Source organism: Chlamydotis macqueenii, chromosome 26 (genome assembly GCF_036417535.1).
Source record: "Chlamydotis macqueenii isolate bChlMac1 chromosome 26, bChlMac1.mat, whole genome shotgun sequence".
NCBI classification, from domain to species: domain Eukaryota; kingdom Metazoa; phylum Chordata; class Aves; order Otidiformes; family Otididae; genus Chlamydotis; species Chlamydotis macqueenii.
In genome coordinates this window covers 5,822,859-5,837,065 of record NC_141581.1, presented here as the reverse complement: position 1 = coordinate 5,837,065, position 14,207 = coordinate 5,822,859, and the positions used below count along the sequence as shown (strand labels likewise).

Sequence of the window (14,207 nt, the reverse complement as noted above, 5' to 3'; positions counted from 1 at the left end):
GCCAAACTTGTGTTACTGAAACTCAGTTATTAGTTTGGAATGAGAAACAAAAGTTCTGGAGTCTGTGGGATGATACTGTGCCTACTCACCATTAAAACGCAGAGCAGAATCTCGGCCGTCTCTGTACAAAACAACGTGAAGGGAGAGACGGCTCTGTGACGCATGCGCGCTCCCGGCTGGCGTTCAGGACAGCCGAGCCCTCCGACGGAGGCCGTGGCTGGCCCGCTCTGCTCCCTCACGCGCCCGACGTGCCAGCACACCCGGGCTGGACCGTGAATTTACTCAGCCACGTGAACGTTTCCTGGTCCTTTAAGTCACAAGTGATGAAATCTCATTCATTTATGCAAGCAACGGGAAGATTTATTGTAAATAAAGTTCTGCACATTACACAACTGGCTAAAAATCATAATTAGAGTTGCACTGGGAAACATGTTTTATTTATTCTGACAGTAGTCTGGCTTCAGTAATCCTAGCATGATAAATGTCCCTAAAGTTTGCAGAGTTTCAGCAACTAAAGACCTTATCACAGCCGTGGAAGTGGAAACGTCTGACGAGGTTGATGCGGCTGATGAGAGGTCCCCAGCAGTTCTGTTGCACAGCATCGTTTTACATCGGCACCGGGTACGAAGAGCTGGTGGGAGTGCCCTCATTCACTGTAAATCAAAGAAGGGAAATTTTCCCCTGCTATTAAACTTCCAAGACCTCGGGCTGAAAGCTAGGACACGTCGGCGCGAATTAGCAAGGTTCTAGGGTAGGGAGAAGTGACAGTCGGCTTGCCGAGCCGCCAGACCCTCTGGAAGAGGGTCAGTGACACCATTAATGGGATGCAGACGCTCCCGATCGCGAGCTATTCCGCACCCTGCCAAGAGTTCCAGTGCTTGCTTGCTTTCTAGTTTTAAGTACAATTTCAGGGCCATAAAACATCAGAGAAGACAGAAGCTATTATCCCGGCCCTGACAGCGGTCCCTAATGGGACGTGCATACTCTGCAAATACCTACAGCTAACGATGCCGTGCTTTTACTGCTCCCCGTCTGTCCAGGGGTATTTTAAATGTACCAAATCAGGTTTACCCCCGTAATGTTTATTGCTGCTCTGAGACTAATAAATGACTCCGAGTGCAATCAAACATTTTATCTGGCTTTGCTCACTCTCGAAGACGAGAGGAGCCCAGCCCACTTGCTTTTCATGCGGGGCATCCTGTGAAGCGATTTCTCCAGCCCAGCCACGGAGCACGATCGTTTCGATACGTACGCGCAAACCTTCATCTAGCTGTCAATCGCTGCGCTGCAGCGGAAGAATCAAGCCGGTTCATTTTCAGAACACAGACAGGTTGTGCACAGAACAGCCCTGAGCCACAGCTACATACTGCGCAGGGGTAAAACAAACTTTATTATCCGTACAGATGATACGCACTTCCACAAATGTTTTAGCCAGTCTCTGCTAAATTTAGAATAGCTAGGATATTTCTAGCTAACATTATGAAAAATAATTATTTATATTGCTATAAAAAGAACATTCCGGTAACAAAGAGATGTGGTGCACAGCCGCGCTTTGTCGTGCGCCTCAGTGAAAGAACCTGGAAACCTTTCCCAGCGCCGGGGAAGGGGAAGGCGGGTGCCAGGCCAGCTTGCTGCGCGGCAGGCAGGAGTCGGTCTGTTTGTTAAACGCAGTCGCAGAACGTCCTCCCGTCTGCAAAGCCACCCTTCCAACATGAATGAATGCAGAGCTGAAGTTCGTTTTTGCAGGTGTTTTAAAAGTGAGACCAAAGATCCTTTTTCATTTTTCCAAGGCTTTTTCTTTTTTCACCCCCTGACGCACACACACGTACCTTAGAAGCTTGAGGTGAGAAATAAAGCAGGGTCTCCTTACGACGAGACGCCAGCTGCGGTCATCGCGTGGGTGCTGCAGTCACCTGCTGCGGTGTGGCCTGCGATCACCAAGGCTGCACGTTCAGAAAACCCCAGTCATTAGAGAACACCCAAAACGTCAATTGCCGCAGTAGAAATGCTTTTGGGAGGAAAATTTAAACAAAATAGTGAAGAATGCTCAAGTATTTTGGGAAAGCAATGACAGAGGAACGACACACTCCGAGAGGATCAATGTATTCTACAAATAGGACAGCGAGCACCCTTCCGTCTGTCACCAACCCAAGAAAGTACCCTTTCCATAAACATATGGAAGCGTTAAAAAATAAAATCCATTATTTTGTAACTTTGAAGCTTGTGTCGAGTTACATTTAATCCTTTCAAAATTGGCTTGTTATCTGCCAAGACTGTTTTGCAGTGTTTCTAGCTTCTCTGCCAGACCAAATGAACAGAGAATGGAGTAAATTAACTGCCTGAGAGCTAGAGAGCGGAGCTCGCCCGCTGACTTCAGCGTGCTACACAGCAACAAGCACTTTTCATTAATTTATTATTGGCAAACCAGCAAACAGATAGGAGCAGATGTAACGATGCATCATTTTATCTAAAATTTAGAATGCAGGGCTTAACTGAGAGAGCACGTGCCCTCGCCGGATCATATCCAAAGGTGCTTTATTGCATTATCAGAGAAAAATACCTTGAGGTGAATCTGAGGTATGGAGTTCATGCTTCACACAGACCGGCTCAGTGATTCACTAGCGACACAGACCTTATATATTGTCTCTAAAGGTTACAGCACGGCGTTTATTCAACAGCAGAACACAACGGCTTCTCTAAAAAGAAGACTGCATACATCAAAATCAAACCCATACAGATACAAAACAAAGCCCTTGAAACAGAATACCTGATAAAAGAAGAAACTTTGAATTCATTAATCAGTCAAATTAATGTGAAAAAATGGCTTGGAGAAAAGGAAGGTTCAGGAAGTAACAGTATTCTGTGCAGGAAACAGAGATTTTACTAAAATGACAGAGTCATCTTCAAATGGATCTCTTGATTTAAAACACCCACCGGCAACAACCACAACAAACCTCATTCCACGCAGACTTCCATCACAAAACGATGCCACCCATCTTATGTACAAGTCAAGGGAGAAAACCTTCGGGCTTATGAACAAGTAGCACCCAGCCCCTTGGCTGTAGGAGAAGAGTTTGGATGAGGTGTATTGGAGCGGCCAGAAAGGCGAAGGCGGCGGGGCCCTAAACCAGGAACTCCGCACGCCCTGCTTCACGGGTCAGCCCAGGTGAGCAACTGCGGACCGCTTATTGCCAGCAACGCCAAACCCATTTTTGGCAGTTATTAAAAAAAAAAAAATCATGCCTGTTTATTCGTAATCAGGTTATCAACATGGCTTTAGTGTTGCAAGCTCCGGATGCCCCACCTAAGGGAGAATTTCTGGACTAGAGTACCATGCTGCGAGCTGGAGCGGGAGGAGGGGATCTGGAACTGCAGTCTAATCCAAGCCGAGAAGAACAACGGAGACCAGCGGTGTGCAGGGATAACTATTCCCCTTTGGTGGGGGGGGGAGTCACCTTTGAAAAGCAAGAATATGCTTTCGTAATCCAAGCACCCGAGCTCTTCTAGCTCCCGCTGTCCCTTTATTGCTTCTGGAGGTCAGTAAGTTATTCTGGTTTTGGTTTTCTTGTTTGCTAAAAAACAACAAAGCCACACACAATGATTTTTGGAGCTATTGATAAAAATCACACCTGAACTCTTGAAACATACCACAGTACTTAGTTACTCCTGAGCTGCCGATGTTTGCAATGTGTAATATTGTTAAAAATATGAAAAGTTGGCAAAATGCACCCCCCATCAGAAAAAGAAAAAAAGAGAAAAGCCTTTTCCAGCTGTAACATCTGTTAAGTCTAACTAGCTGACAAGTGCTTCTGACGAAACATGCTTGCCAGAAGACTACAGAAGAGGAGGAGGGACTTTCTGGCGGAGGGAACACCAGCTATTTTGCTCCTTCCCTCACCCACAAAATGCACAATACCATTTGCAAACAACAGAGCAAGACCACAGCACCCTGATAGCATGCAACGCGCGGGGATCCGACGGGCCGAGGCAGTCGCCGCAGTTACCTCTGCGTCGTTACCTGCGGCAGTATAACGGGAGCGCACGCTATCCCAGCAAAGGATTCTGGAAAATGCAGGTCCCGCTCCCACTCGTCAGTCTCTGTGTTATACACCTGCACAATGCTCGTCACGTTGTTCAGGTGCCAGTTGTACCCTCCTACGATATAAATCTTTTTTTCTAGTAAACAACAGCCAGCTTCTGACTGACCTGCACGCATAGGGCTCACCGTTGTCCACTGGTCTGTTTCGGGTACATAATACTCCACAGCCAACACATCAAAACAACGGTCAACGTGGTCCATGCGGCCTCCCAGAGCGTAAATCCGATTATTGGCACTCACCATGGCGTGCAGAACCCTGGGTTCGTTCATCGGGGTTTTAAACTCCCACTGATCCACGGCGGGGTCGTAACAGTGCAGGGCTTTTTTGTCTTCCACTGAAATGCCATACCCACCTGAGATGTACAATTTGTCTCCTACCGTGGCTCCGGCGTGCCCCCACGTCCTGCGTTTCAGGGAGCACACGTAAGCCCACTCGTTATTTTTGGGGCAATACTTCTCTACGGAGGCCAAGCTCCCCGACCGGTTCCTCCCGCCGGTGGCATACACCATGCCGTGGAGAACGTTGAGTTGGAACTGGATCCTGCTCTCCTGCATGGCCTGGATGCGCAGCCACTGGTTCAGGTGCGGATCGTAACGGTAGCAGATATCCACGGCGCCCTCACCGCTCCGGTACTGCAGGTGCTGCCCTCCGACGATGTAGACAAAGTTGTCGAGCACGGCCACGCAGGAGTGGCTGCTGCCCACCTCCATTTCCGTCAGCTCCTTAAACTGGCGCATGCCGGCATCCGGCAGGTAGTAGACTTTGCAGCTCACGGTGCGGTCGTTATCGGTGTAGGGAGTGCCGCCGAAAGTGATGAGGGACAGGACATCCGAGCGGATGGTGGTCCGAGGGGACTGCATCTCGTGCTGACGAAAGGGCAGGATCTGGTAATTGAAGGCCTCCAGCAAATACTGCCGGCACAAGACGTCTTCCACCATGATGTCCAAGGTCTGGACGCTGTCCACCAGCTCCGAGGACTTCATCAGCGGGAAGCGGATGTGGCAGAGGACCTGGCTGGCATTGGCACGGCGCGTTGGGTCATACTGCAGCCAGCGGACGGCAGCACGGAAGAGGTCTATTTCACTGCAGCTTTTCAGCTTATTGCTCTGCAAGAAGAAAACAAGGCGCTCCAGCGGCAGGTGGAGGAAATCCTCTTCCTCGGAGATCTGGAGGAAGTGCCTAAAAGTGAATGCATCTACCGATTCCTTCAAGGATGCGAGGCTAAAGGTGGTGGCCATCTGCCCGATGTTGAGACACGTTTCCACGCTCATGGCGGACTTCAGAAATTCTTCGCAGAGCTCCACGACAGGCACCATCTGGAGGAAGACAGCAGCTCCCAGCACATCCTGAATACAGTCAAGATCAAGAGTCACTTCAGCACTGTACGCGAAGTCTATGATGTGCTTCAGTCCCTTTGCAGACACACCTTTCAGTTCGATCACATCTTGGCTGGCTTCTCTCATCCCGCCTGTGAACATTGCCCTGGAGGTCAAGAACACAAACAAAAATTTTCCCCCCTTTTAAATACATGTAACATGATGCATCACTGCAGAATTTTATTTTATTTTTTTAAACTTGCTGATTCCCTTAGGGAGGATGGGGAAGGGAGGGAATAAATCAAGGCTAAATCTCTAAGAGCCAGGAGAAATTAGATTACACAATTGCTTACATAAAGCTTGCATGAACAGCGCGCTAAGAAGTAATATTCAGCTATCAGAAAGTTACGGTTTTCAAATCCCACTGGCAGCACAGATAAGAGCAGACCACAGGACAAAGCTTCAGGAAGCTGGTCAAGCTAGGAGTGTCGTACAGCGGACACCAACGAATCCATGATATTCCACAGCCAGAGGACACAACGGGATCTGCACCAGCAGAGACTGGCAACCGTACCCGAAGGAGTTTAATCTCCAAGCGTGCAGGATTTGTGAGCCCAAGAAAGAACACACTTGGGAGGACACCTGTGTTTAGGAGGCCTGCGAGCCTCGGAGCTCGCCTGCAGCGCTGCCTCCAGGCAAGGATTCCAGTTACCAGTTATATCGCGGGCTGGCTGCGGAACGGCTTAGCTATCGCAGGCGCCACACGTTGTCCCAACAGCTTTGGTTATCGCAACAGGACCTCCCGCCAAAGCTCATTCCCAGCGCCTTGGGAAAACAGGAGTTGCAGCCACTTCAGAGAACGTCTGTCATGTTGCAGTACGACAGCAGGGGGCTAACAGGCAATTAAGAAAAAAAAAACCAACAAAAAAAAAACCCAAAAAAAAGATTTTGTTACAGCACAGCTGCAAGCACATCAGTTGACCAGGCCAGGCAGAGATTAGGCCCTAGATCACCTCCTTGGGAGGCTCCTAAATTCCACAGGAAGCACATACCCGCCAAGGACTGCGCACAGACATCTCGTAAACCGCTCCTCTAGAGCCGCGCTGCCTTTCCCAGCCGCAGAGCCGCTGGGCGTGACGGGACGTAACTGCACGTTTGGGTTTTTATACGTTTACGTTAAATTTCAGCAGTTTTTGTTACATACGGGTAGCCTGGGGGCAAAGGTTTGCGCTCTGTGCAGTCTTCAACAAGCAGTAGCAGAGCGGTTCTGGGGAAGCCAGAGTGGAAACAGGTCGCTGGAAGAACGCTGACGTGGAGTGCCGGCATCCCCTGCCATCGCGCACACATCACCGCAAGGCTGTGGACGGTCACACGGGAGATCTTTTAAACTGCTGGCAGCTGCCTGCACGCTTCGGGCTGTTTGCCACCGCGGATAACCTGCTCTTTGCCCCCAGAAAGGTGAATTCGCTGCGAAGGCCCGGTGTCCCCAGAGCTGCCTCAGGAAGCCGCAGTGACTCCGAGGTGCGAGTTAGAAAAAATGCTGAACAGAGCCTGCTCTTCTGAGGAATGAAGGAATATCTTGGGAACGCTGTCAAAAGACAGGAGTTCCAAGTTTCCTGTCCAAACCAGGCTAGAAAACCTGCTGCCGTCCAGCACACACCCGAGGAATCCTACATGACCTAAATAAGGAAATATCTGCACATGAAGTGGGCTTTCTGTAACCCGGTGACCAGGAACACTGTTTGCAATTATGTGTGCACACAGCAGATGAGAGCACTCTGCTGAAATCCCCCCACATCTCCCGGTCGCAGAACAGCACGCTGCCCTGATCCCCTGCCCCGGGGGACACGCAGAAACACGTGTACGCGTGCATTAGCCACACGGAGCTGGATGCGCGAAGGAAAGCGCAGCATCATTGTTGCCATGATGAAGACAAATCATCAAATAGAATGCAATTCCTTTAAAAAGTGTTACGGTTCTAGGATGCTGATTACATAAATGCCTCAATTTCACTCTTTTCCTTCCCCCCTTCTGCATAAAACCAGAATATTTTCAAAAGCTACATTATTCTGCCATTGTTCCCCAGGACAACCTTCCTCAGCACGCAGAAGTTATAACAAGAAACCTACTCAGCAATTACATTTTGGCAGGGAGAACACACTAGCAGTGGCACTGCACACAGCACTGATGAATACAAAGAGCGCTATTAGCATCTGGGGGGAGATCAGCTCCATCGCTAATTGCATGCCGGTTAGGGAGAGCGATGAGCTGGGGAGGTTTACGTTACCAGAGGGAGAGAGAAGGGAAGAGCCTAGAAAACACGCGTACGTAGGACAGACACCATCAGAGCCGCTGAAGACACGGGCGAAGGGATACAAGAGAGGTGCCAAGGGACACTGAAGTCCCTTGCTCTTGGTTACCTGCTCAGCAAACACGTCTGCTCGGGTCAGGAAGGAATCTGCACGTGCAGTGGAACAGCGCCAGGGCGAGTCTGCTGCGGTTCTGAACCTTCCCTCCCTCTGCCCCTTGCCTCCAGCACGCCCCTCGCTTGACGCTGCTACTGCTGCTGCCAGAAAAGATCCCGACTCAAAAGCGAAGTCATTCCAAGTCAGAGAACCATTGCAAAGGAGTTTGACAGAGGCAAGATGGATGAATTTCCTGCCCTGCAATTGGCTCACTCTGCATTAAACTGGCTGCGAAAAGTCATCTCTGGGCTTCGGTTTTCTACCCACACAAGAGGGAACAATCCTGCCCTATCTCCCGGGGGGTCTGGGGAACGCACACATAAAATCCTTCGCACTCCTCAGCCTGTGAGCAGCAAGCACTATAGACGGATCAGCGGTACGGAAAGATAACGGAGTGTATTTACAGGGGGCACCGTCGTTTGGTGGGGTGACTCGCTTCAGAGCCCTCGCCGTAGTTGAGCAAACCTCATCCGCGTGCAGAGGGACTGACTCCAGCCTCTGTGCGCCTGTAGGTAATCCCACCGACCGCCGCGGGCAACCCATCCCTCCAGAGGGTTGTGCGTGGGTGTGATTTTGGGGTGTGGTGGGGAGGTTGGGGTGAGGGAGGATGGGGAAACAGAAAACCAATGGGAAAAGTAAAAATGCCTGCTTCCCTATCGGATTCTCACCTGAAATAGTCACTGCAGGCAGCCAAGACAACTTTATGAACCTGAAACACTTCATTATTTATAGTGAGGATGACATCAAGCAGCTGAGCCTGAGCTCGGAGCGAGGCCAGTCCCTGCAGCAGAGTGGTGCTGTGGCCAGGAGCAGAGAACGTGCATTTCAGGGTGCTGTTCTTGTCAGCCATGCTAAAAACAGAACAAGAGAGACAGGCTGGTTTGAAATTAAAACAATATGTGGTACACCTACAAAGCATGCTGGGGAGGAGACTGTAACATGAGGCAGTTTGAAGGCAAATTCCCAGCTCAATCGCCACACAGAGCATCATGACATCAGTACCTCTGTTGTATTCCCTTCTCCCGGCACAAAAGAGACTTCCAAATGTTTAACTGTACTGACAGCCCAGCGCGCTGCAGCGCAGGCGGGCTCCAGAGGCCGTGCAAACGTCAGCTAGCAGGCCCAGAATCTCCAGCGAGCACTGGTGTCCCCACGCCACGACTGCCCCGGAGCCACCCTGACTTGACTCCAGCCACGAGGCCGAGCCACAGCGGAGCCTCACCACCTATCCTGGCTGCAGCAGGAGACACCCTGTTCTGCCCAGGACGGCCCTGCTAGCCCTGCTTCACCCTTCCCGCACCCCTGACCCTCAGGAGAAGGGCAAAGGCAAAGTATTATCGCCCTGCCTCCTCTAAATAACATCAGCTGTTTGAACAGCATTGTACACGGTCCCCTCCCAGCGTAAACATCTCCTTGCTTGTCCCAGTGCCTCTCGCACACGTTTCCCAGTGCGGAGAGCATCACCCTTGGATTCACTTGGCCTCAGACGCACTTGTCAGCCAGAGGTAAGCATCAGCAGTATCTCTGCACAACTGGGAAAGACTCTTAGATGCTCTGTGCTCCTCTCAAAATACCTACAGTTACGCTGCAGGTTTCCTCAGCACGGCAGTAGCGGGCCAGCACGCCCTGCCCACCAAACGGGGTCCGCTCACGCCAACAGAAGCACAAAATTCTAAATTAATTTGCAAATTTAATCCGACTCTGAACTACTTTCCAGGATCAAGATCCGAATCCTTCTGGGAAGAAAACATTCACGACGACCAGTATTCAGGATGGGGTTTATGTTTGCTGAAGCACCCTGCTATTTGGTCTCAGCATTTTAATAAATATTTTATGGAAGCATGACATAAAAAATCCTAAGCAGATCCTACCGAATCTGGAACACTGCATTACTTGCTCCCAAGCCCACAGCGGGAGAGTGCACTTAGTGCTGGGCTTAAAGGGTATTGTTATTATTTAGGTAGAATAATCCAACAAAGCCAAAAAAAACAGTACAGAGGCGAGGTGCCGGGGTACTGGGGGCTGTACAATCCCGCCAACTGTCCCGGAGAGTTCCCTACCCAAACAACAACAAAAGCCACACACAATGGACGAAACGAGCCGGCAGGGTCAGAGAAGAGTCAGGGAGATGGGATAACCAAAAAGGGGATGTAAACAATCCCCAAACAATACGGAACAATGGACAGGACCTGCTACTGGCCTGACTTATCGGGCTGCAATTTCCTGCGAGCTTTACAGAAGAGGCGAGCTGGGGAAATCTGTGATGTTCATCAGAGCGCTGAGGGCAGCCGCCTTGCGCCAGTAGCTCTAGAGCTCTCTGGGATGCCGCAGGATGCGGATAGCAAACCTTTGCAGTCAGTTTCAAAACTCCCCGGGCTCGGGAACGCGCCTCAGGATGCACAGGAGTTCCTACCGGCATGACCGATACCGGTCAGCTGTGCTTCTTTTAGCGCAGATCTGAAATCCCTGCCTTAAAGTCAAAGCATACTAGAGAGTCTGAGTTCAGAGCGCGGAGCCCAGCTACAACATCCTTCCCAGAATAAAAAGGATTAGCAAAGAGTCAGTTGCTGACAAGACCTTTATCCATGACTCCCCGAGCCAAGAAACCTCTCACCACTCCAGCTCTTCCCATGGCGCAAGAGGAAGGAGATGGGAGGCAGCGAGTGCATGAATATTCATCGCGCCAGACGCGTTTTACTCTCCTCTCTGAACAACGGCTTTGATTCGCTGGACTGGAAAGGAGGAAACATCGAGCAGGAGCAAGGAAACGACCTTGCCTCTGAACACAGTGCCGTTCCCTGAGCAAACCCATCTGCTTCACGCCGGACAGGTAAAACGCGCACAGGCGGCTCCGGCGCTCAGCTGAGAGACGGTAACTCCCGAGCGTACCATAACCGTTAGGTCCCATCTCCTGCGGGACTCTCCTCATGGGTACGTTCTTCAGCGGCTTTTCCTACCAATTCTCAATATTGCGTTTGCCAGCCGAAGGGCTTACCCGTACAGGATTGCTTTCACTGCATCCACACCCCTCCCCGGGGCGAGGGCCTCTTCGCACAACCACCTTACCCGAACAAGCATTCCTCATTTTGCCTTTTTCTCAGTTAACTTTTCCAGGCGCCATCAATAACCACGCTGTAAGGTTAAAGACAACGGAGGACAAAATCTCGGCGGGTGGATATTTCTGTGCTGGAATAAACATGTTTGCATGTGTGTTTCATTTCAATAGGTAATTGTGAACAGCTACCCCAGAAAAACTCCCTGTTCTCGTTCCTTTGTCTATTTACAGGTACAGGATAAAAGGATCCAACGATTACACAATCCTCCAGGGAGGGGAAAAAAAACCAAAACAAACAACCACAAAACAAAACTGAACAGTAAGAGAAGCATTGATAATGTCCAGCTTTCTTCAGTCTGGGAAAAAAAAAAAAAAAGAGTTTTTAGAAGAAACACATAAGCTAGAAGCAAAATAAAATCCACATAAAGCATGAGAAAGCAAGTAAGAGACTTTACAAAAAACAAAGCCGGGAGAAAACAGCAACAAACACCATGTGCCCCGCGTTAGCAGGGAAGGGAGCGCGATAAAGGCGGCTGGGCTCAAAGCAGGCTGCGGCGCACGGGGCGCGCCGGCGCAGCGCGCATTGTGTGCACGGCCTTGCTTTCCACTCCTGCTGCACCACGAACAGAGGGAGAAGACAGGCGGCAGTTGGATGTCAGAGCCTAGGGAAAAAAAAACAAAACCAAGGCACAAAAGGAAGCCTTGAACATTTGAAAGTGCCTTTGTGAGGCTGTCCCTATCTTATTTGAGATCTGGAGATGATGTGTACTTGTTGCTTAACAATTTGTTACAGAAGAAACAGCCTCGCGGACAAACTTCGGAAGAGCTGCATCTGCTCCTCAGCAGTTCCGAACACGCCTTCCAGATAAAAGCCTTTCATCGCACAATAGCGAAGTGTTTATTCTGCTCCTTCCCCCTTCCCCTTCTGATGGAGGCAGGGCAGGAGAGCTGCTGGAATTTTCCTCGGGTTTTTGTCTTCCTCCTCAAAAGGATGGCCCTGAGTGAAGTCCTTCCCCTGCCGCAGAGCTTTGCGGAGGTCTCTGTAGCCGGAGCGTCCGGCGGCAGGGGCCGGGCACGCTAGCTCAGAGCAGGGTCAAGTGTGTCTGGCTGCCCCCGGTGACATTTATCCTTTGAAAAAAAATGTAAAACACAAAAATCACATTCACACCAGGCAGCTACTCCCACGAGCTTCACAGCGATCTGCAAGGGGATCTTCACATGGCTGGAGCCTGTCCCATGAACACATTGTTATAAAGGTGACTTACGGGAACAGAAATCCCGCTCTCCCAACGGAAATGGCTGTCGCAGTGAAAGGCATCTTTACATTCAGGGAACTGCACCCCTAGCGCGAACGGCGGGGGCAGCTGGAATTAACAGACACGCTGACTCAGAAGGGCGATCCATTTTGGGCAGCACTCTCGAGGACTCCGGGGAACATTACGGTACCCAGTTTTCACAGAGGGACTGCCAGGGAACGAGTAATGGGATTGAGGATTTGCCTCCAAGCCGCTGCTCTGGAGCCAGATTCCTTTCAACCCTCTCTAGGCACCGCAGGGTGAGAGTTCAGCGCGGCGTGTGCGACCGTCGCCTGGTGAGAAACCAACCCAAAGCTGCACGCACGCTGTAGGCTTCTGAAAACGTCACAGCAAGGGCGAAGGGAGCGGTTCCAGCCGGACAGCAGGCAGGGAAGGCCAACAGGCCCAGAAAGTCTCCTGCTGCTGTACCTATTGCAGGGGCCGGGCCACGTGCTCCTCCTCGCCCCGAGCACGCTGACCACATCCGCAGCTGACATGTTTCTGCGCAAGGACTGCTTGGGTTTTTGACCAGAAACAGATGCAGCACGGAGGCATCTGGACGCCCAAGAGGCCCCTAAAGCCGACGAGCCGAGAGATATTTAAAGGCCGTACTTCAAGAATCAGTTCAGATGAGGCACAGAGAACATCCCAACGAACAACCGTCCTCTGTCTCTGCCTCCTCAATTCTCCACAGCATGACATGTAATCCAAGACGCGTTGCGAGCTAATGAATCATTTTTACCAAATCTGTACTGATGATTAAAAACATCAAAGCTGGAATTAAAGGCTTACCGAGCCCGAGTTCACATTTCAGCATGTTTGCAACCACTGCACAAGTACAAACGGAGAGAATTATACCCGGCCAGATTATAACGTTTCAGTGATTGAATTAAATAAGAAAAAATCTTCTGCTACTCAACTGCCTGTCGTCTTCCTCCTCTTTTATAAGGTGGCCGTCCTTGGAAGGAGGGACAGCTTGGTGCCAGCGCGGCTCGCTCTCCATCCCAGTTCAGCATCCCTGCTAATACCCAGCTACGTTCTCCCACTCTCTGGGCAGGTGGTGCTCGGTAATTTTTCGTACAGGAGGAATTCAAGGGGGTTGGCAAGGTTTCTAAGCAGGGCAAACTTCCAACAGCCAGCCTCTCCAGCAAACACAAGCTGTAAAGGTAGGAGCCCATGGGGCATGGCCGGGGTACAAGAGAGGAGGGAGGAAAAGCGGCAGAGTGCGTGTGTGTGTGTTCGCAGGACATAGTGCCACAGCTTTTCTGGGATAAACAAAGGACTTGGGATTGCAAAATAGCCAGCGAGGCACCTCCTGAGCACCCCAGCCTGCAAGAAATCTTTTCTGGCGAGAGCAGCAGAACTAACATAAAGCTGAGGAGTAACTTTATTTAGAACATAGGGTATGAATATTAAGGATCTTCTTGAAGAACCTTTGAAAGGCAGCATTATAGATATTTTAATAATGCAAATCATTTAATGCCCTTAGTTTCATGCCTAAGTAAAAAACACATTCAGATTCTGATTTTTAAACTACAATTAAGACTCTTAAAATCAAAACAAAAGTCAAACTCCCTCAGATAAGTCACTAGTAGCCATGGTTACTGTAATATTTCAGATCCTGAGGCTTTATATCACATGCCCAAATGATGAAAATGAGTTTTCAGCCCCTCACACTAACAAGTGCTACATCAGGGCAAAAAGGCTAAGCCCGGTACTGGAGATCTGCCGTTTCACAGAATCTCGTCGGGACTTTCGGACAACGCTCCCGTGGCCTTTGCGCCCCCCTGCGAAAAGGCACCAAGAGGGTTCCCTGAAGTTTGGGTGCGAGGAAGATTAGATGCTGCCAGGCACTGAGACTCAGAAGTGCCTGCCCTGTTAGCCTACTTACACTCCCAACAGCAAGCATGCTTTGGCCCGGCAGAAACAGCATTCACCAGCGCTTCCCTGTCCAAACTGGCAACAACAATAAGCGG

General features: G+C 50.3%; 1 protein-coding gene and 1 long non-coding RNA gene across 2 annotated transcripts; one reads left to right on the top strand and one right to left on the bottom strand.

Moving 5' to 3' along the window:
* Nucleotides 1-338: 338 nt before the first annotated feature.
* KLHL26 (kelch like family member 26) lies at nt 339-10,308 on the bottom strand. The gene is made up of 3 exons (XM_010117620.2): nt 10,071-10,308; nt 8,550-8,732; nt 339-5,582 (listed from the first exon to the last, which is right to left on the bottom strand). Exons 1-3 carry the CDS (start codon nt 10,298-10,300, stop codon nt 4,001-4,003), a joined length of 1,995 nt encoding a protein of 664 aa, XP_010115922.2. The 5' UTR covers nt 10,301-10,308; the 3' UTR covers nt 339-4,000.
* Nucleotides 10,309-10,676: 368 nt separating this feature from the next.
* Nucleotides 10,677-13,150, top strand: LOC147597601 (uncharacterized). Its single transcript, XR_015261166.1, has 2 exons — nt 10,677-10,812; nt 11,168-13,150. It is a non-coding gene; the product is annotated as an uncharacterized LOC147597601 (long non-coding RNA).
* The last annotated feature ends 1,057 nt before the right edge of the window (nt 13,151-14,207 follow it).

What these genes read in the sequence shown, in the direction of transcription:
- KLHL26 (XM_010117620.2), bottom strand. Translation starts at nt 10,300, where the DNA reads ATGCCGGTAGGAACTCCTGTGCATCCTGAGGCGCGTTCCCGAGCCCGG. An exon ending in ATAAGTCAGGCCAGTAGCAG is followed by an intron (nt 8,733 to 10,070) that starts GTCCTGTCCATT and finishes TTCTGTTTTTAG; the next exon opens with CATGGCTGACAAGAACAGCA. An exon ending in GCCTGCAGTGACTATTTCAG is followed by an intron (nt 5,583 to 8,549) that starts GTGAGAATCCGA and finishes CTTGACCTCCAG; the next exon opens with GGCAATGTTCACAGGCGGGA.